Here is a 23,303-nt window from a genome sequence, read left to right on the forward strand (position 1 = left end):
TGTGTTCTAATGTCTTAATAAACAAATAAGGCACACTATTTTATATATAATTGGGTCAAATTAATTTTATTATGTTCCATGATGAATTGCCACCAGTGCAACATCCTATTCACTATACATTTCAAAAAAAAAAAAAATTCACATACTAAACAAAATTTCAGTTGATAAATGGAATTGAATGATTGAAAATCTTTATGAATTTCATAATACAATATGTGGCTAGCTGAAATTGTCTATCACATAGCATTTAGATATAAAAGGCCTCATGCTAGTTTGTTAAATGCAAAGGCAACCAGACAATCACGTGGCTGGATATATCCGTGAGGCTTCCAGATGATGCACAGGTATAGTGCCACCCATAGTGTGGGATGGTGGAGGACTGAGTCGTACAACTGGCATCTTCACTCGGTAGAGTGGATTTAGTCTTCATGCCTGCACTGAATTCCACAGTGCCTATAATTTAGACTTCGCACAAAAATAAAAAGCAAAACAAAAACAAAGTGCCTCTTCTGTATGTAAAAGAATGAACTCAATTACCTTTGGCAAATAACATACCTCCCCCCCTCCCGCCCTTAGTGTATATGCAACTCAAAGAATTGAAAGTGTCTAGGCAAGCTCCTGGTCAAATGTCAAATTAGTTGGAAACAAAATCCCAAACTTTTTGGCAAAAGGTAAGGGATAGCAGAATTGGCATTATCTTAAAAAATGTTTTTAGGAATTTATTTTATTTCAACAAGAAAAAGAATATAAAAGCCAGATGTTTGTTTATTTAGAAATAATCTGCCGTTGCATGAACTCCTAATTTTACAGGCTGTAGTTGCCCATCCTCATCTATACCAGGCTCACAGAGTTCAAGCCACGTGAAAATGACAGTAAGCAGAAAAAGGTTCCCAGCAGCTGTGTTTTGTTGCTGTGGTTATTATTATTATTATTATTTTTTACAAGAACACAAAATTGAGAATCTTTCCAATGTGCTGTAATTACTCTTGCAAGGAAGGTAACATTCTTCGAATAACTTAACCAACTTACTGTACCAATTAACTGCTTTCAGCAACTAAACCTTTTAAATTATTTCTGACGACAACTAGATGCATGATCACTAAAGATTATGTGATAAACTGTTAAAATTCAAACCATATCTTGCAGGTCCAGCCTGTCAAGATCATGTCAATACTAGATTTTGGTCGGTATACTTCTAGATAGCATAATTTTTAGTTGGATATTGTGACTATAATGAATACATTTGAAGCTACATTCTGCATACAACTCAATATGAGAAAAATATGACTATTTAAATCAGATAATTGTCTACCTAAAATTTATTTAAAGTAGGTAGGTAAGATAATTATCACTGTAAATATGAAATGGCCACCTTTAGGCAGATTAGTGTACTGTAAAGAGGCAAGGAAAACCTAATTTTAACACACCATCTAGTATCCATAACAAGTGTGCAGGCTGTAAAGTTTTATTTAAAAAAAAAATCTATCAAATCAGTTATGTATTCCAAGAATTTTACCATTGGTACCATTAATCTTTTAAGAAAAATGTAACTTTTCATCAGATATTTGAAAAAAATAAAAAACTGTAAAAACCATCAAAGTAAAAACATACAGTATATGGGCTGGGCGCTGGTGGCACATTCCTTTAATCCCAGCACTCGGGAGGCAGAGGCAGGTGGATCTCTGTGTGTTTGAGGCCAGCCTGGTCGACATAGCGAGTTATAGGACAGGCTCCAAAGCAATACAGAGAAACCCTATCTCGAAAAACAAAAGCAGCAACAACAACTTAAAAAAAAAAAAAAAAAAAAAAATACAGTATGTGTGAGGTTTAGCATTTGTGCATACTTTTGCCAAAAATCCGACATTTACAATTCATATTTCTGAACACAACAATGCATACAATCTGCAAAATACGAAGATAACTTCACACCATTTTATCACTGCTTTGATACAACTTTGAGTCAAATATGGGCCTGATTATAATTGTTTATGATGCACAAAACAACCTCCATAAATGTTAACTGAAACTACTTTGGGGAGTGATACCAAAAGTGTTCAATTCTTGCTGAAAAGAGCCTGTCACATTTGCCATAACATAAAAGCCACCTTGGTCAAGTACAGACAGTGTGAGGGCTCATCAGGATTCCTGCCTGCAGATGCCACTGCTTACCAATGGTAAGCAATACTACAGAAGAGGTGTGCTACTGTTTCTCTTCATTAGTATCTGTAGTGATTTTAAGCAGAACATACTGCTAGAATTTGAAAATCTGTCAGTGTAGTGATGTCTATAGAATTGTGCAATGTATCAGCTTCAACATTCATATGTGGCATCATATTCAAAATGACGGGGCTAAAGAAACTAAAGTTTACATCACTTGAAAAAGAATGTAGTGCTATGCTAAATTTTATTAAGAAAATTTAGGTACAGAAAAAGTAGGGTATGAAAATAGTGTTCTCCTTCTGGCATTCTAACTAAATTACATTAAGGTTTGTGTCAGTCTCACACATAATTAAACTCCCTTGTTGATGGAATGAAAATATTCACAAATCATGTGAGCATCCTGCTGTAAACTTGCACACAGTAACAGGGAGTAGCTTTGTAGAGGATTATAACAAACCTTTACAGATTAAATGAGGTATTGCACAGATTAATTTAAAAAAAAAAAAAGCAAAAGGCAACAAAAATATACAGCAAATTGGTAGAACATTTACATGATAATTTTACAGATTCATAGACAGAAAGTAGTGTTTAGTATTTCACCTTAAAAATATATATATATATATAATATATAGATCAGTCTTCCCACTCATCATCGTCCTCAAAGTCTTCCTCTTCATCATCATCTTCATCTTCATCTAAAACCCAAAACCAAGAGTTAAATACATACGAATAAAATGACATAATTCTCCAGTGACTTCTCCAACTAGCTAACTCCTGAAACAAGTTCTGAAATCTAGTTACTAAGATGGTTTAAAATTAATACAATAAAATCAATCTACAGACATGGATGGGATCAAAGATGAGAACAGCAAATCCAAGACTTGGGTTTTAGCCCATTAGTCCCTGTGTGTTTTAATGTGTCAAATGAAACCTGGGTTAGCTTTTTGGGAATCTGGATTCCCAACTCCTTTCCCATTCTTTATGTAAATCTAGAACCCTGGGACTTCAGTTTTTCCTCTTCCCACAATCTGCTTTTCTTCATCTTAATGACATCATCTTTCTATTAGGTGAGCAGGCATGAGGCATTAATTGCTTTTCCTCTCCCTCCATCAAGTACCTTCATTTCCACCACAGTCCATACTCACTGTCAGGTGCTGTTCTCCAGTAGGTTCACCTCAGAGAAAATGGAGGGACACTCAAAATTCTAAGTTTAAAATGTCACGCTCTTCCTTCAAAGGCCTCCTGTGGCTGGCTACTGCTGTCTGCATGTACTCTGAACTACCTCTGAAACATCACACATGACGTGACCAGCCCTTCTGCCCTTTCCCTCCTCTCACTGTCTCTAATGCAATCATCTCCTTTTCTGCCCCTCACCCTCACCGCACTGTCCCTCCATGTCAGAGTGTTTCAAGAGTCTCTTTCCTTTTTCTGGCTATCTCACCATTTACATCCTACTCAAAAACCAGCTCTTAAGAGAGGGTTTTTCTGATTATCCCATGCAACCCTTCTCCAGAATAAAGAACTATCTGTTCTATTTCCCTTCCCTCACTTTCTTAGACTGCCTATGAATTCAATGCACCATAGTAGAATGCAAACTCCACAAAAGTCAAGTCTTGGGCCTCTTATATATCATAGGATCCTGAGCAGCAGGAATGCTGTGTAGAGGTTGTTCAGTCATTATTCTCTGAGTGAATTCAGGTTTTGATGTCATCTAATTCTACCAGTGCACATTCACATTATCAATTGTCCATGATACCCAACCTCACAAAAACCTACCAAGGCCAAGTTTGTAAAGAGAGATGGTATTTAAACATATGTGTTCAAAATGATAAAGAGTGAGAAAGTAATGAGTCTGTGATATTATGTATGTGGGCTAGATAAAAACAGACTATCTTTTATTCCCTTATAAGACAAATTTCCTATAAGGAACGATTTCAGTATGAGTATTAGGACTTGAAAAGTAACAGAAGGCAGAGAAAAGCAAAAAAGAAAAAAAAATCTAATCCCCCCTCTCCAGAATCCCAAGTTTTAAATTAAGGTATTTGATGTAGTTTGAACTGAGTTTTGCAGAGGGTGAAGGAAAATAGTTTGTTTAGCTGCATTCTTCTGCAAGTGGATATCCATTTGCCAGCATCTTTATTTAGTAGGCTGCCCTTTTTCCAGTGTGTATTTTTTGTTCACTACTATGTTTATCTCTGAATTCCTCCATTTTGTCCTATTGGTCTGGGAGTCTATTTCTGTACCAGCACCACACTATGTTGTGGAGCATTAGTTGAAGATAGGTTGCATTTGTTTATGCTGTGGAACATTTGTTTAATGATGCAAAGATGAGCTGCATTCTTTTATATTGTGTTTGTTTAACCCTGTGAGTTGTGTTACTCTGCCTGCCTGAAGTACCTGATTGGTCTAGTAAAAAGCTGAATAGCTAGGCAGGAAAGAGAAATAGGTGGGGCTGGCATGCGGAGAGGATAAATGGGGAGGGGGGGAGCAGGGAAGGAAGGAGGGGGAAGGAAGAGGGAGAGAGCGAGGAGGATGGGATGCAGGGGCCAGCTACCCAGCCAGACACAGAATAAGGAAAGATATAGGTGAAAGCCAGAGGGAAAAGGTAGACTGGGTAATTTAAGAAAAGCTGGCTGGATGCCAAGCTAAGACAGGGCATTCATAAGAAGAAAGAAGCCTCAGTGGAATTATTTGGGAGCTAGGTGGCAGGCCCCTCAAAGAGTCAAAAAAAAAAAAAAAAAAAAAACCCACAATATTGTCTTTATCACTACAGTTTTTATTACTAGAACATCATAGAAATGGTACTGAGAAATCTCATGCCCTATTTAGAGGCTGCTTGTCAGCGACTCTATAGTGTTTTTCAGTACAGAAAATGAATTCATCACTTTTTACAAAGTTTTTTCTTCTAGTTTCTTTATGGCTGTGGTGTCCTGGTATATATCAAATTTTAGGAAGACCAGTCACTGACGACACAATTTGGTTAAACATGCTGTAAAAACTCATACCAGTTGTTAGTATTCAGGCAACTATACTGGCCTGCCCTTGGGGTTCTGACAGGATATGCCCTCAGCTGCAGCCACTAAGAGCACCACCTGTGCACATTCACTGTTCCCTTTTAAAAGGGCCTGACCCTAGCCACCTCCCATCTCCCACTCTTTCTCTCTCTCCCTTTCTCCCTCTCTCTCCCTCCTTTTCTCTGCCTGTCTCTTCTAGCTTTTGCCGCTCCTGTCCCCAGAGGCCTGTCTCCCCTCATCCCTTTTGCATTCACTTTCCCCCAATTTAAAAGAAAAAAAAAAAAAAAACTTTCACCCAAGCTCTGCTGCATGGAATCTTTCTCTCGAGTGCCGCTTTTTAAAATCGCAACACCAATGAGCTGCACAATTACCAGACAAAGAAAACCATAAAAATAAAGAGAAAGCGGGCATCACTACCATACCCACACCCCACCCCACCTGCCCAGCCAGCAGAGTGAGCACCTGAGGAGTGAATGGCTTTGCTTCTTTTCTGCATCACCTCCATCAGAGCACCCACAATCCCGGAGGTGGGGGCAGGCGCTGGTGGTGTGGACTCTTGGCCATCAGACACCTTGGAGAAGGAAAGTATCATAACTCAGTTAGAAATCTTTAGCAAACAATCTGTGCGGGGCTGGGGATGGCTCAGAGGGCAGAGAAGCAGCAGGACCTGAGTTCAGATTTCTAGCCCCACATACAGTGAGATTTAAGAGCTCATCTGCATTTATCTCTAGTGTAGAAATGGACTTCGGGAGCTTGTTCCACATAGGGGGAAACTCCCTCAGCCTAGACACATGGGAGAGAGCCTAGGCCCTGCCCCAAATGATATGACAGACTTTGAAGATTCCCCCCATGGAAGGCATCACCCTCCCTAGGGAGCAGAAAAGGGATAGGATGGGTGTTGGGGGAAGAGGCAGGGGAAGACTGGGATTGACGTGTAAAACAAGCGTATTTCAAATTTAAATTAAAGAAAAAAAAAAAAAAAAGAGCTCATCTGCAATCAAGTGCAATGCAGGGAGTTTTCTTAACCCTTAAATGATGAAGAAATGATCAAAGAATCCAAACTTTTACACCATCACTATTGTGAATTCTGGTGTTAGAACCTTTCACTTTTCTGTGGAGTCTGATTTTTTAATTTCCAAATACACAATTTTAGAGTTTAAGAATGTGCTTTCATTTTTATAAGGTTACTGGATTGAATTTACCATGATCCTGCAGCTTTCCAAGCAGGCTATTTTTTCCCCTTTAGTTTATTTATTAAGTCGTTTCTTTAAAGAATCTTTAATTTAAAGTCAAGAACAATGAATTATAAACATATTTTAAGATTCCACCTATGTGACATTTAGAATATACAGAAGTATCACATAGAAATCAGATTAGTGACTGTTGGGAGGAAGCACAAGGTAGCTTTCTATGGTGACAGATAAGTCACATTTTGATACTAAGTGTGGACTACAGACTATACAGCTACAGAGTGTATACATCCAAAATATTATATGCACATTTCATTGTACATAACCAACATCTTTTTTTCTGTTCTTTTTTTTTTTTTTTTTTTTTTTTTTTTTGAGAGAGGGTTTCTCTGTGGCTTTGGAGCCTGTCCTGGAACTAGGTCTTATAGACCAGTCTGGTCTTAAATGACGGAGATCTGCCCACCTCTGCCTCCCAAGTGCTGGGATTAAAGGCGTGCGCCAACCACCGCCCGACTTTAACCATATTAAAAATTATAAAAAGTAAAAGAATAAGCCTCAAAGACACCTTATAATGGGGCATGGTAAAAGCCCAAAAAATCAAAATGAAAAGGACACATTACTTACAGACTTTAGTTGAATGCCCTGCCGTATCTGGTCTAAAAGCGCATCCCTTCCTGAGCAGGACGTGGGCCGGCTGTTCTGCTCCACCTTTTTAAGCTGGGCACCCTCTCTAATTTGATCCAAAAGAGCTGCTTTGTTTCCTGAAGGTGCAGGGACTTGATGGTCACCTTCGGAAGGCAGGCCAGAGGGCGGGGGCGGCCCTGGTGGAGGCGGAGGTGGAGGCGGAGGCGGAGGTGCCACTGACCCTGCCACAGACAGCGGTGGAGGAGGCGGTGGGCCTGAAGGTGCCGAGGAGGGCAGCGCTGGTGGTGGGGGAGGGTACATTCTGTTTGGAGGGGGTGGAGGGACAACAGCCCCAGGCCTGGAAGGAGGCGGAGGTGGAGGTGCAGCAGTGGGAGCTCTCGAAGGCGGTGGGGGAGGAGCCCCCCTTCCCCGGGCAGGCGGGGGAGGAGGGCCTGAACTATGAGGAGGGGGAGGCGGAGGCGGAGGGCCACCCCTTGAGGGTGGAGGAGGCGGTGGTGCTGAAATAAGAACAGAGAAAAAAATGAGAGCGTAAACATATTAATAAAGCAACTTACTTTAACATACATAAACCCAGTATAAAAAAAGAGCAAAATCAGCAACACTTTGCAATATATCTTACAAATAATTGAGTGATGGGGAGGTCCTTCTGTACGCTGTAAATACTGTTTCTCTTACTGACTGATGAATAAAGGCCATAGGTGGGCAGGGAGTGTAAGTGGGGCTACCAGACTAGGAGAATGCCGGGAAGTCACAAGCAAGATGCCATATAGCCATCAGGGAAGTAGGATGCCCACTCATTCTCTGGTAAGCCAAGAGCATGTGGAGACACACAGATTAACAGAAATGGGTTATTAATGAAGAGAGAACTAGCCAGAAAGAAGCCTAAACCATTGGCCAAACAGTTCAAGATAAGCCTGCGTTTATTTGGGACTAAACAGCTGCTGGACTGGGCCGAACAAGAACTTCCCTCAACGTCTGAGCACAAGTGGTCTCTTACAATTTCATTTGGAAACAAATATTTAGCTTAAAGGTCATCACCTGTTGTCAATAAAAAACAAAACAAAACAAAACAAACAAACAAAAAAAAAAAAAACACAAGAGAATCTAGTTATGAGGACTCAGCATCAGCTCTGAAGCTGTAAGAAAACTACATGGTTGAAGAGCCAGCCAGCTCAGGAGTTATAAGCCATGCTTGCTGTTGCAGAGGACACCAGTTGAGTCCCCAGGATCCACATCAGCACGGAACTCCAGCTCCAGAGATTCCAACTCCGGATACTGTAGGTACCCACATATCCACATATGTGCATGCATGAGTACACAGGCACACACATAAGAAAATATCCATTTTTACAGTTTTTATAACCATGTAATTAAACACTTTGCTTGTAAGCATTTTTTGATAGTAATAATGCGTTCCTTCCCTTTAGAATTAAACATATTTAGATTTTGTATAAAATCAATTTGGAAGCAAATTTTATAGTATGGCAAAACTTATTAGAATTTAACAATCAGTTAAACCTCACATTTCAAAATGTAAAGTTTCATTATCTAATTTACACATGTCCTTCTGCTTTATAATACAGCATTTTACATTACCCACAACTAGTCAGCAGTTCTAGACATGGTGTTTAAGAGAGGGTGGTTGCTTGGTTAAATGTTTATTTAGATCTGAATTGTTATAAAACAGATTCTTTTAAACAAAATTATAGTACAGTTAATAAAAAGTTAACACTACCCTAGTAGTTAATATTTCTATCCTTAGTCTACTTAGGTGAGGAAGTAAGCTACATTAGGAAAACTAATCCTAAATGTGTAAGAATATACTGGGGAGTACAAGTTAATCCTTTAAGGATTAAATCTTGTATTTCTGGAGACATAGTTTCACTAATGACATATACAAATTCAAGAAGATTAAGCACTACATCACTCCCCTTTTATTTAAAGACTGATCAGAGAAATTAACTTTGAGGGGTACACAGAGATCTTAGAAGCCATAATAGCTATAAACTTAGCTACTTAATATTTACATGGTGCTGAATAACATAATGTATTCAACCCACTGTTACAAATATCTGCCTTATTACAATGGTACAGAAAGAAAAGAACACTTGCACTATTAGCATTCCTATTTTCTTCTGTTTTTTTTTAAAAAAAATATTTTGTTTCATGTGTATAAGCGTTCTGTCTACATGTATGTCATACACAAGTGCCCACATGTGTAAAGAGTACGGTTTTTCCGCCTGCAGCCGCTGGTCTTGTCCTGCCGCCGCACCAGCCCCAATTAATACACTCTGTATTAGATATAATTCTGTTGGCCCAGTTACTTGTTTCTTATTGGCTAGCTCTATCTTAATTATTAACCCATTTCTGCTGATCTATGTATTTCTCTTACCGGGGAGCCGGCCGGCATACTGGCATACTGTTTTCTCCCGACTCTCCATCTTGGCTCCTCCTTACTACTTCCTCTTTCCTCCTTGTCTCCTAGTCCCTCCTATCTTGCTTTCCTATTGGCCAACAGTGCTTTATTCATTAACCAGTATGAGAAGCATATATACATAATAGCATCTCCCATCACACATGGAATCCAGAAGTGTTGGAGACTCCCTGGAATTGGAGTTCCTGCTGTACAATGCCATGTGGGGCGCTGGGAATCAAACCTGAGTCTCCTGGATGAGCAGCCGGTGCTTGCTTAGGGAGCCATCTCTGCAGCCCCAGGACTTCTGCTGTCTTAAGTGACAGCAAACTTCACTACATTTTCTTAAAGAAATAATCTCTGACCAATCCTTAACTTTTATCATCTGTGTTCCAGCTAACACAAAGAGCACACTATATCACAGGGACAAATATGGAAGAATTAGCACAGAAGAGTAAGTGAGATGACACAGTTTGGACAGTCCAGTGCTCTAAGATGCGAGCCAAGCAGCAACTGGTGAAAAGGACTTTTAAGAGTCATCACAAACACCAGAAAAAGTGACAGCTATTATTTGTCAACTTAAAAAAAAAAAAAAGAGGAAAACATGAAAGATAAAGTTATAAAAAGGGTATTTTTATATTAAGTACAATATATGTTATATATTAAATACAAATAAGTGCCCTTGGTTAATCTACAGGAATATTGAATCTCAGAAAAAAAAAAAAGGCCAAACACCGTTGTGTTCATGGTATATAAAAAGGCCAATGTATTTGAAAATTATCTTTTCAAACCAATGTCAATATTATTAAGAATACCAACATATTATTCATATATAATTATCATAAGAATTCTAAGCAAAAATATTAAAAAGGCATACAGTATTATAGAATTAATAAAACATTTAGGAACTGCTATCATGTTCTCTCATGAAAATTTAACAGATGTTACCTAATATAATTAAACTTATGGGGATAATGTCAAGTCCCTAAGTGGATATATGACACTGTGCTCACTAATACTGCTCCATCCTCCTTTACCTTAGTCAATATAAACATAATTTACACAGGTTAGTGAAAAGCAAGGCATAAATTAGCAAGCATAATCAATCAGTATCAGTGAAAACATGAATGTGTAGGCAAGTAAATACAGAGGACTTCAATGAATTAATCTAAATTATAGATAATATTTAAGCTCTGGCTCACAGAAATGCATATTTCTTTTTATTACAAACAAATTTTAATGCTCAAAATACTAGTTTTTGAAGGCAGAATGTATGAACTATAGCTACTCCAAAAAATCAACAAAGCAAATCATGCAAAACTCAGAGCAATGGTTCAAATACTGTCCCACATACATACCACTCCACTGTGGTGGACCTAAAGAACAGATTGTAAATTAATGGACTTCAATAGCTACACACAGAGATAATGGAAATCACAAATTTGTTTGACTTTATATTTGTTTTCACCATTTTATAAAATGACAAAAGACTTAATTAAGTAGGTTAAGACAAATTTCATTAACATCTCCATTTCTGTTTCCCATACTTTTGAATATAAATTTATATATGTTCTCTTTCTAGAAAAAAAAATCTGTTCATTAGAAAAAATGAACAGAAAAATTATGTTTTTGATATTAAAAAACAAAACAAAACAAAACAAAAAAAAAACTTTCTTGGTCGGAGATAAGGCTTATGGCAAAGAGTATGAACTGTTTCAGAGGACCTCAGCTCAGTTCCTATCCCATGCTGAACAGCTCACAACTGACTGAACGAAACTTAACACACATAACCACCCCATCCCCACCATACATAAGCACCTAATTACAAATAAAATACAAACAAAACCTTTTTATAAAAATATTTTTACATAAAACCATCTTTTGATGCATAATAGGTTCCACACTGAAAAAGTTAGGTTTTGAAACATAAAAATCTTGACATTTTGTTTCCAATATGATTTTGAAAGCCTGTGACTTTTTGTTTTTAGGGTTAACAATTAAGGAAAGGCCTTGCCTATCTTTAATACAGCTGCAATAAAGTTTAAGAAAACTCAGTCTAGTTAGTATGATCCACGTCTCTTTAAGCATGAAGGACACAGGAGGGTGATGCAGCCAATAATGCTAAGTGTAATTACTTACACACTACCAGAGCAGAGTAGCCCTGAGCACCAGTCGGTGTGGCAGAGAGCAGTCTTCAAGACCTTACTTCACCTGGATCTAACTGTCTTCATGACCATACACACTTAAAATGACACTGTACTCAGTATGCCTTAAAATCCACCGTCTGTTAGGAAGATAAACTAGCACAATACTAGTTTCTATCATACTAGCTGTGCTTATACAGCAGCAATGTAAGCCATACAGCTGGCTTCCACAGCTGGCTCTAAAGACTCTGAGACCTTTCTGACTAAATCATCTGGAAGAACACATTCAATTAAAAACTGTAAAACTGTAAAAACTCGGACAAAGGTAAGTTAAATACCCACTTTCCAATGTAAGTGGAGCTTTAGCTCAGTTACACCAGTGTGAGCACAAACTGCAGGGCAAGTTTGGTTCCAACTGAGATGGTGCTGAAATGGTGACCATGACTGCAAAGGCTATCTGTGCACCTGCCTGTCATAAGTGTTGGGAGGCAACCAGAACACAAAATTCTTTAAAATACCCAACTATCGAAGATGGGAAACTGATCACAGGAACCAAGAGAAAGTATTATATTCTGGACTAAACAGAGGGGTTAAAAAAAAGGTATTTTAAAACAGAAAGTTTTTATATAGTTTATATTTTGAAAATGTTTTATTACAGATTACAAGGTGACTTTTTATACCAATAATCACATCAATTTTTTGTCTACTTGTTTTAGAGACAGTCTCACTATGTAGTTACTGATGTAGCCCTTTGATCTCCACATAGACCAGGCTGACCTCAAACTCACAGAAATCTGGCTGCTCGACCTCCAGAGTGCTGGGATTAAAAGCCATCTTATCATGTCTAGCTCAAAACAATGAACAATGCAGTGATGCTGAACCAAATCTATCATCCATAAATTTAAATATTCTGTGCAAGAAAGGATGCATAATTGTCCACCATAAGGTTGGTCTTAGAAAATTCAAAAGGAAAAATAAAAATAAAAATTAAAAAAAAAAAAAAAAAAAAAAACCAGCCAACTGTCAATATAGACTAAAAGTTACCTTGCCTTCGGAGTTCATTTTTAACAGCTTCTACACCTCCTGTCTTTTCAATAAAGTCATAAATCACTTTTGATGTTTCTCTGTCTTTAAGTTGGGCCTCAGAGATCCCACACATATCAAAAAGATTCTTCAATTCTGGATCCAAATTATTAAGCTAAAACAGATAAAACAACTTGTAAGTAGGCAATTCTGTTCCAAAACACAAACTGGGTAAAACTTACAATTTATTTGCGTCTTTAGGAAGCTAAATTCATAGACTTTTAAAATGGTTAAGTAACTTAAATGATAACACAACATTTTCTTTTATGAAAAGAACAAGAGAGATTTCTATTTCATCTCATCTTTTCCATGTCTTAAAAGAGGGCATTCTATTCCTATTTTTATTAATCTACTCAAGACTAGACCTTATGTTCATCTATTCCAACCTGTCCTAAACAAGATTTGGCTTTAATCTTGAATTACTGATTTGTTTGAAGATCTGAGGGCAAACCTCTTTATGCTATCACAGTGCTAATCAAATGAGTGACAACAGGGACTCAAAGAAGAACTATGGTTTAGAAACAAACTGGATAATTCTCCAAGTGGATATTAACAATTTTGTTATACTACTTTTCAGTAATCTGACAGACTTTCCTAAAATTATTACTTTAAAAAATAACACTTTTCTCTTTGCATTCAAGACACAAAATTACTTAGCACATAATCAAGGAACACAAAATGTTGTCTTAAGGGACTTAGCAACTATGACAGAATAATACTACGGCAGCAGCACACATAGCACATTCAAAATGTAATACACACTAAGTTTTAAAATGGTAAATAAATATCCAAGGATAAGCAATAGCATTTCTACATATTTTTATACAGCTTAAAAAGATACTTACATCAAACCCTGTATTTGGATCCCAGCCAACATGTCCAATGTGCCTATGGTAGAAAATAGTAAAAATTAGAAAAGTAAATGTATACAGGGGCTTGAGAAAAAATATATAAAAATACTTGAAATCTGTTATATACAGCCCAATTTCTTTTGCTTCTAGACAATTCTTGCAGGCATCCTCCTTATTACTTATACAGCAAAGTTAAAAGATATCATGCTCAACAACCAGTTGAATAAAAAAATAATTACATCTAACTTTCCTTTTCAGATGGGTAGAAAAATAAACCGCCAGATTCATGAAACAAGCCAGCTTGGTAGTACCTGCACACCTGGACACCTGGAATTCTAGGTAAGCTAGGACCACACAGAAGAGCCATACTGTCTTGAGAAACAAACAACATAAATACTACAGCAACATCTCTAATTTTTAAAAAGAGATGAATGTGGATATTCTTCCCTGGAAGCCTGCCTGCTTCTTTGGAGCAGCTTCTCACCTTCCCCTAATAAATCGATTCATTCTCTTTGTTTAAATCAAAATCAACAAACCAACCAACCAACCAAACAAACAAACAAAAAAACCTAATGAATAGACACATCTTTTCTGTTATATTTTAACTATGAAATGTCCCCAAAGGCTCATGTCCCAGCAGTGGTGACATTTGAAAGGTTGTAGAACCTCTGTGAGGTGGAACCATGCTAGATAAGCATGTCACTGGTGACAGATGGAGGATTGTAGACTGACACCACTTCCTATGCATCCATTACACTCCTGTAACCATGCCTTTCCATCATGATGGCTTATACCCCCTCTGGAAAAGCAAACCAAAGCAAACACTTTTTCCTCTAACTTGCTTTTTGTTGGGCTATTCTACCACAGCAATGGAGAAGCGATTATTATACAGAACTCCCCAAACCAAAATTTTCTAACAAGTTAAAAATCAGGAGCAGCACAGAATACATAAGAGGAATAAAAATAAAGTTGGGTGTAGTAGTGCACACCTGTAATCCCAGGTACTGTTCTGGAAGCTGAGGCAGAGGACCCTAAAGTTAAGGCAGCCGAGGCTACAGTAGAGCAAGAGCTGTCTGTTTTTAAGAGACAAGAGGACAAAGGAAGAGTCTTACTGGAAATTGCTTGGTGTTCCAATATCTGCCTTGGTCAATCTCTTCTTTTTAGCCTTCCCTTTCTTCTTTTCTTTGGTGTGGGAGATGTTGTTGACTTGTGAACCATAAAACCTATTTGTTGTGATTTCTGGATTTTTTATGTCAACTGTAGCCATAGGTAGATTGGGACCTACAAAGAAAGCCAAAATGGTATGAGAGGGATACAATTTAAGAAAATAATTTTATACAATCATAATTTGTAGTTTTCTGTATTTTATTTTTAACTTATGCCTGCTTACTTATATCTCAACATTAAATATCTTGAAGTATATTGATGTCTATAAAATTTAATTAATCTGATTCCTTAAGGTTTTTCTTTTTTTTTTTTTGCTATAATTCTGGTAAAATATACAACACAAAACAACACTTATAAAGAAAGTGATGACATCCTTAATCCTGTCTTGTTTCGACTTTATTTATCCATAAAAAAAAGATTCTTTAAAATATTTTGCTACCATCTTCCCTGAAAACTGCCAGATTTAAGTTCACTAATATTTTCCCGTTAGTACATAATGTAAGTTGGCTATGAGAATCACCAAGCTCAAATATTTATAGTGGAAGAAATTCTAACATTCAGAACCTCCTGCAAAGATCTAATGGTAAAAGTACCTAGGGACCTTCAGATATCTGTCAAGAATACCATTAGGAACGGCACTAAATGATGTATCCTGTAACTTGTATACAATAAAAGATACTCTACAGAAATGAAAGTCTAGGGACAACAGACTGAATTTAAAAATTCTTATGCATCCCTCAACTTAAAGTCAATCCATGTTCTTTCAACATCCCATTTTTTAACACACAATTCTCCAACAAAACCTCCTCTTAGACCAAGTTCCTTTGCGATCATTTTGTTATCAATTTTCAAAGAGTATCAAAATATCACCACTACTTATACTTAAGAATCAAAGCTTGAAAAATACATGCTTGTTTGAATGAAAATGGCCTCCACTGACTTACGTTTGAATACTTAGTGTCCAGTTGGTGGAACTATTTGAGAAGGATTAGGCATGGCCTTGTTGGAGGAGGTATGTCACTAGAGGAAGGCCGAGGTTTAAAAGCCCTTGCCATTCTCAGTTAGCGCTCTCTTTGCCCCTTGCTTCTGGATCAAGAGCTAAGCTCTCAGCTACTGCTCAAGTACCATGCTGGCTTACTTGCCGCCATGTTCCCCACCATGACAGTCATGGACTTTAACCCTCCCCTTCTGCAGTTATGAGGCCCAAACCTTTTATAAGTTGCCTGGGTCATGGAGTTTTATCACAGCAACATAATGTAGTAACTAAAACAGATAGATGGCACCTTAGCTGTCTAGTAAGGACATAAACTTTGGTCTTTTACATTTCCTGGAAAGCTGGACTCAAGGTGTCCAAACTTTGAGCCAACAATTCCACTTTATATTGCTTTCTTCATGTAGGAGGGTCTGGAATCATGGTCATAGGCTGTGTGAAAACACTAAGCACTGACTCTCCAAAGAGCTCTTCTAATGAGCCTTTCCTTTAGATGACACTGCATATACTTCTATGAAGACGCAGCTCATTGTCTGTGGCTCCAGGAGATCTACAGAATTCACCCCTTGTAGCTTTCTGTGCTTATTTTGCTTGCTATCTCTTCACTACATTGGATATTTTCAGTAAAAGCAACTACACATTGAATCTCATGAGTTCTCCTTCTGAGTCCCACTGAAGTTGTCTTGGGAATCCCCAACAAAACTGTAACCATCAAATAGAAATCCTAAGACTGTAGTCCTATAAGTCAGGAAGCAGACAGGTGGATTTTGGTGAGTTCCAGGATAGCCTCTAAAGCTACAAAGAAATTCTGCCTCAAAAGAAAAAAAAAAAAAAAAAAAAAAAAAAAAAAAGAGTCTTAAATTATTGCAGTGGTTCTCAACCTTCCTAATGCTGCGACCCTTTAATATAGCTCCTCATGTTGTAGTAACCCCCAATCATACAATTATTTTCACTGCTACTTCTTAACTATAATTTTGCTAGTTATAAATGTAAGTATCTTTGGAGACAGAGGTTTCTCAAAGGGGTCTCAACCCTCAGTTTGAGAACTACTGAATTATATAGGCTGATACACAATAAGTGATCACTTAATGTCAATTTGGCTGCAATCCTTCAAGTATGTTGAAAATCTCCATTGGACTGGAATTATTACAGTTATCTGAAAGCCTACTTAAATCTTATTAGGAAGAATGACTCATATATTTCTGGAAAGGTTTAAGAATGAACAGAAAGCCAGGAAGGCCAAACCTGACTATATCTTGAGTTTAAGACCAGACTGCTCTACATGAACAATGACAACAAACAGAAAAACAAAAGCAAACAAGTAAAGGGGACAGGAAGATATAAACCACCCTTTCCTAATGCAGGACAGCTGTCACAAGAAAGGGGTTTTAAGTATTCTTATGAACAGGTATTTAATTTTAATCTTAAATTTCAAATTCAAATCTAAAGGAACTCATTAATTAGAATGAAAGAGAACTATATACTAAGGTAAGACACCTGAGAAACAGGTGACACAGAGGCTTACTGAGGAAGACAAGTAAATTACATTGTAGGAAAAATGTCTTTTAATAGTCACAATTTGAAAAGGTCTGATAAGCTGACACTTGAGGCCCTTAGCGTGCCAGTAGACAGAGCACATCACGGTTAAGGTGCTCACTGCCACCTAGTGGTGACACACCAAAATACAGCAAAGCTGTAACTGATCAAAATCACTACTCTGTACACAGTAGAGGGAACAAGACTGGCGGGATTGAAAAAGCAAAACAAACAAACAAACAAAAAATTAAAACTCTCTTATCTCATCACTCACAACTTTATATATATATATATATATATATATATGTATATATGTATGTATGGGTACACTTATATATTTTAATAAATTGAAAAGTATGAATATATTGGTAATACTGGATGCATAATTTTGCTCTTTAACAATATTATTTAAAAACAAAAAACTTCCCTATTTAATGAAAACAAGTTAGGACTATTACACCAAAAGACTGAAAGTATAAAACTAAGGATTACCAAGAGCAGCTTTATTCGCAGCACTGGGAGGCAGAAGCAGGAGGGCCTCTGTGAGTTCGAGGACAGCCTGATCTACAAAATGAGTTCCTGAAAGCCAGGGCTGTGCAGAGACTTTTGTCTCAAAACAAAACAAAAACAACCATCCAACCTACCAACAATTCAAACCAGTCAACCAAACAAACAAAACCAAGAGCAAGTCAAGAAAAACAAGACAATTGTGAGCGCCTCAGTAGGAATATTAAAACTAACTATTCACAGCAATTAGGTGTCTGTTGTGCATATTGAAATAAATGTTTACAAAGTTTTAAATATATATAAAAAAGTCACATATCTGTTATTTATAATATTTCAAGTTATTTTCTCAAAAATGAGATGCTATACCTAGAAGTCCTTTACAATTAGTACTCAACATATGTTCATGAAACGCAACATAATAAACACCCAAACATTAAAATCCTGGTACCTATCAGGGAAAATTTAATTAAAACTCCATTAAAGGTTCACAGATGAACAACCCATGATTCAGCTGTTTCTTTTGCTTCTGACACATACCAACTTCCTGTTTTGAGATGTGTAGCCTTGGGTTCCTACTTCAAAGTCATCTTAACATAACAATGATTAAGGCCAACTGTTGGGGCCACTTGGGGAAGAACTCTGCCCCCAATCTTCACTGTGCAGTGATCTGGGGCAAATTACTATCTATCCCTATTCTTCATCCGTGACCTGGTAGTACAGCAGGGGCTACCTCAGAAGAATACTGAACAACGCCTGGCAGGTGGGAAAGATAAGCAACCGGGACCTGCTATTATTGTCAGTATCTTTATGATAACTGACACTTATTAACAACTATGACTATGCTAAGCATTTTGATTACTTTTTACATCCCACAGCATTCCTACAAGTTATTATAGAGGTAATATTTCCACACAAAAGGCAAACTATGTCCAGGTTTAATACAGAGTAAACAAGACTGAAGGCAATTAAATATTTAAAAATTGAAAGGTTAAATAATGAAATTTAATACATCTATCTTTGGTTAATGTTTTTTATCTGGAAAATATATTTTAGGACAAAATTAAGCCAGGTAGTGGTGGCACATGCCTTTACTCCCAGCACTTGGCAGGCAGAGGCAGGTAGATCTCTGTAAGTTCGAGTCCAGCCTGGTCAACAATAGTTAGCTTCAGGACAAGCTTCAAAGCTACAGAGAAACCTCGTTTCAAAAAAACAAAAGAAACAAAACTAAAAGGCAATCTATTTTTGTCAAGGGCACAAACCTCAACAATCACCAATGGTCATCCTATATTAAGAACTTTGTATTGTGCAAATTTCCCTGAATAATCTTTCTGAGTTCTGAAGGATTTGGAATGCATTTAAAAATCAGCAGAGGCAGAGACCAATAGCTGAAAGCTGAGTCCAACTCTTGGAATCCAGTTGCAGAGAGGGAGGAGTGATGAGCAAAGGGGTCAAGATCAGGCTGGAGTAACCCACAGAAACAGATGACCTGAACAAGGGGGAGCTCATGCACCCTAGTCTGATAGCTGAGAAACCAGCATAGGATGGAACCAGGACCCCTGAATGTAGATGTCAATTAGGAGGCCTGGGCAGTCTACAGGGCCTCTAACAGTGGAACCAGTATTTATCCCTAGTGCACAAATGGACTTTGGGAGCCCATTCCACATAGAGGCATACTCTCTCAGCCTAGATACATAGGGGAAGGCCTAGGGCCTGCTCCAAATGATATGACAGACTTTGAAGATCCCCCATGGAAGGCCTCATCCTCCCTAGGGAGATAAAAAGGGGACAGGATAAGGGTTTGGGGGAGGGAGGAGGAGAGGGTGAGGGAACTGGGATTGACATGTAAAACAAGCTTGTTTCAAATTTAAATAAAAAAAAAATCAGCTATATCCCCACTTCTAATTAAGGTTCTTGGAGCAATAGGACTTTACTTTTAAGGTTCATATGTGAATGTGACAAAGTAACGGAGCCTCTCTCTAGAGAAAAGAACATGGAGGAGGAGGAAGACAAGAGGGAAGAAGAACAGTAATTATTTATCACATTTAAGAGTTCACTACTAAACTCTAGAGGGCTATGTGCATAATAGTTGCTATACACGTAAGTCTTCATTTAAGAAAGCGTGTCACATAACACATGACAAAACATTAAATGTTATAAAGGAAGAGTTTTAAAATGAAAAAAAGTAAATATTAAAAAGAAATGAACATATATACCAAATCAAATGGAATACCTTTAGAAAAGACTTACGCGCAGTCACTCTCTAAACAACCACCTTGGGAGTACAGAATAGAATAATACCCATTCACACTAGACTTTCACTTCACGTTAGGAGACACATTAAGAACAGTCAATTTTTAAGTTTTGCCTATCATTCCATAATTGAAAATAATAATTAAACTACAGCATTTGATCACAATTATTAAGCATTAACCCATGGCACACATTTCTACAATAATTAAACTGTAATTTGAAATTTTTTTTTTGTCAATAATTATCAAAAACTTACCATTTGGAGCATCCCGTCTTTTTTCTGTTAAAAAGAAAAAAATCAAAACATTATTAGACACATAAAATATATTATCAAAAAGACACATATACACTTGAAGTAAAATCTTGGTTACATACTTCACATAAATTTTTACTCTTGAAGTGATATATAGACAGGTAAGGAATCATGCCTCTACACACCAGGTACATGCTCATGCTCACACGCACACACGCACCATACACGAGGGGGATGTGTGTGTGTAAAAACAAAACAGAACAAAGACACTGAGACATGATGCCCAAAGGTTAGGTTTTAGTATCAGAGCATTGAATACTTTCTGAACCAGAGACAAGAAGCAAGCTGCTCTTGACTGTAAAATCACAGGGCCCTAATCATCCTTCCTTTTATTCATCATAAATACAGATACAGTGAAGCAACAGCTCGCTTTACTTCAACATATTTTTTAGAAAGTTGTGTGTATGTGTGTGTGTGTGTGTGAGAGAGAGAGAGAGAGAGAGAGAGAGAGAGAGAGAGAGAGAGAGAGAGAGAGAGAGAGAGAGAGAGAGAGAGCATGGCATGTATGAAAATTAAAGGACAACTTGGGGGAGTTAGTTCTCTCCTTAAACCAAAATGAGTTCCAAGAAGGAACTCATTAAAGAACAATAAAAATACATAAAAGTGTTTGCATTTCCACTGCTATTTCCAGATTCAGTGCCTTCCTTAGTCTACTGCTAAACATACTTATCTTCAATCTGAGGTAACAGGCACCCTTAGAAGTACACAAAGATGTTCAGAGTAGCTACTTTTAAGCCATCTGCTCAGCTGCCATTCCCTTGAGTCCCTAAGACTGATACACTTAACAGGATGGTTTTAAGGAGGGTCATCTTTTCTAATCAGACTTTATTTCACTCCAGCAAAGATGAGGACAGCTGCCAAATGATAGCTCTATGCTAATTAATTTAAACTTCTACACTATCCTGCATTACTTTCTAACTGGGCATGTACATGTTAAGAGTTGTCTTATGCATTAAATTAAGCTCCTTAAAACTGTACAGTGTACAGCATTGGAACAAAAAGACAAAGCAACATTTGCAGATTTAGTTTGCCATTCCGCTTACATAAAAGTACTTAAATTTTGTTTTTTAAAAATGCCACTAATAATGCAAATTTCAGAGTCAGTAAACATGGAATTTTATCAGCAAACAAAGGTTACTGGAGCCAAAGGTCAAGGATGGCTATAGAATGTGCTGTAGTAAGAAAGCAAAAGTGAAAACGGGGGTGGAGGGTTCCTTTTGGTCAATGTTCCCTTTGTTTGTTTAAGAACAAAATAAATATCCATGTGTGAACCATGACGAAACAAAACAAAACAAAGGTTACCAGAGTAAAGATATTTCTTTTGAGGAAGGTATCACAAGCTCTGCTGAGGAGAGGGCTAGACAGCGAGTATTTCAGGCTTTGATGACTATATGGACTCTATTACAACACTCAACTGTGCTGTGACATAAACTAGGCACAGCTTGTATGCCCATGAACAAATGGAGTCAGATTTCTACAGTCTATAAGGAACAGCCCGTGATTCACATCTGTCTGGTAACCAGTTAACTGGCTCATTTTATGTACAGAAAGGAAAAGGAAAAGCAAGGAGGTGTTTACCAGATTTCCGTTGTCGTCGGCCCAACAAGTCGGTAACTGCCTTCCGGAACTTTTTTGCTTCTTCTTCATTGGCAAAATTAAGAGCAACTTGACAAGTCTGAATATTTCCATCAAAAAGAACAAACGAAAGCCATGAATTTAGCTTTATGTAATATCAACAACAGCATATTGGCAACCCACAGAAAGTTTTGCTTTCTGACAATAGAAAAAAAATATCACTTTATGAATTAAGTAACTTTCTGTGTGTGTATTTTTGGGACAGGGCTTCTCTGTGTAGCTTTGGAGCCTGTCCTGGACCTTGCTCTGTCTACCAGACTGGCCTCGAACTCACAGACCTGCCTCTGCCTTCTGAGAGCTAGGAGTAAAGGATTCTGCCACCACCACCTGGCTATGATTTAAGTAACTTTTAAGCAAAAAAGCCCAGAGAAGGTAAAGAGAGACTATTAGAAAAGCTTCCTTACACAGCAGAAACTTAAACAACTTAATACTTTACCTTCAGGAAAAACAATCATTAAGTTTGATTTCAACAGAGCTTTATACATAATGTAGATTGGAAATGGGCAACTGTGGTGGTTTGAGTACAAATGTCCCCATAGGCTCATGGGTTTAAACGCTTGGTCCCCAGTCAGTAGCTGTTTGGGAAGGGTTAAGGAAGTGTGGTCCAGTTGAAGGGGTTGTGATACTAGGGGTGGGCTTTGAGGTTTCAAAAGACTTGTGACATTCTCGGTTAGCTCTTTGTGCCTCTTGCTTGTGGGTCAGATGTAAGCTCTCAAAACTGTTCCAGAGCCGGGCCTGCCTGCTGCTCTTGTGATCACCTCATGGACTCAACTGTTGAACTGTAAGCTCCAAACAAACTATTTCTTCTACAAGTTGCTTTGGTCATGACGTCTCTTCATAGCAACAGAAAATTAAGTAAGACAGCAACTAGCAGAGTAATTATCAAGATGAAAAGAAACTTGGACTTACATCTCCAGCAAAGGTATGAAAATATCCTCTAGGACTATTATATACAAAGTTATTGTATAGCTCTTGTTCCCACAGTAATTTCCCATCCTAGAAAAAGAGGAAAAGTTAAAAGTTACAAAAAAAAAAAAAAAAAAAAAACCCCAAAAAAAAAACAAACCAAAAAACAAAAAAAACCTCTATGACTAAAAGTAGACGACTCATTAAAGGAAATATTTCTATAAACAAAAACTTTCATATACACATATACACATAACATATTCAATACAGTACCATACAACTTAGTGAAACCTGTATATAAGATGGTCTCATTCAACAGGACAATTTCCAAGTACACCACTTAGCCAAGTGCATAACTAGACTCACTGGATTACCAACATCATCATGAACAAGTGAGTCTATGTTTTAACAATGCAGAATACAAATGCAGAATAACCAAAGACATCTTCTCTGGGATGCTCAATAATAAGTTTAAAGAACAGATGAGAAATCCACATA

General features: G+C 37.5%; 1 protein-coding gene across 1 annotated transcript in view; it reads right to left on the minus strand.

Annotated features, from left to right (window-relative positions):
- Positions 1-2,385: 2,385 nt before the first annotated feature.
- Positions 2,386-23,303, minus strand: part of Wasl (WASP like actin nucleation promoting factor) — a 51,747-nt gene continuing 30,829 nt past the window's right edge. Inside the window, exons 3-11 of the mRNA XM_051175768.1 lie at positions 22,809-22,895; positions 21,843-21,939; positions 20,208-20,231; positions 14,613-14,781; positions 13,495-13,537; positions 12,611-12,764; positions 6,989-7,506; positions 5,637-5,745; positions 2,386-2,855 (exon numbers count right to left, since the gene is read on the minus strand). Coding sequence (XP_051031725.1) covers positions 2,794-2,855; positions 5,637-5,745; positions 6,989-7,506; positions 12,611-12,764; positions 13,495-13,537; positions 14,613-14,781; positions 20,208-20,231; positions 21,843-21,939; positions 22,809-22,895 — 1,263 coding nt within the window. The 3' untranslated portion in view covers positions 2,386-2,793. The remainder of the gene's footprint in view (positions 2,856-5,636; positions 5,746-6,988; positions 7,507-12,610; positions 12,765-13,494; positions 13,538-14,612; positions 14,782-20,207; positions 20,232-21,842; positions 21,940-22,808; positions 22,896-23,303) is intronic.

The sequence above is a fragment of the Phodopus roborovskii genome, unplaced genomic scaffold, assembly GCF_943737965.1.
Source record: "Phodopus roborovskii unplaced genomic scaffold, PHOROB, whole genome shotgun sequence".
Classification (NCBI taxonomy): Eukaryota; Metazoa; Chordata; class Mammalia; order Rodentia; family Cricetidae; genus Phodopus; species Phodopus roborovskii.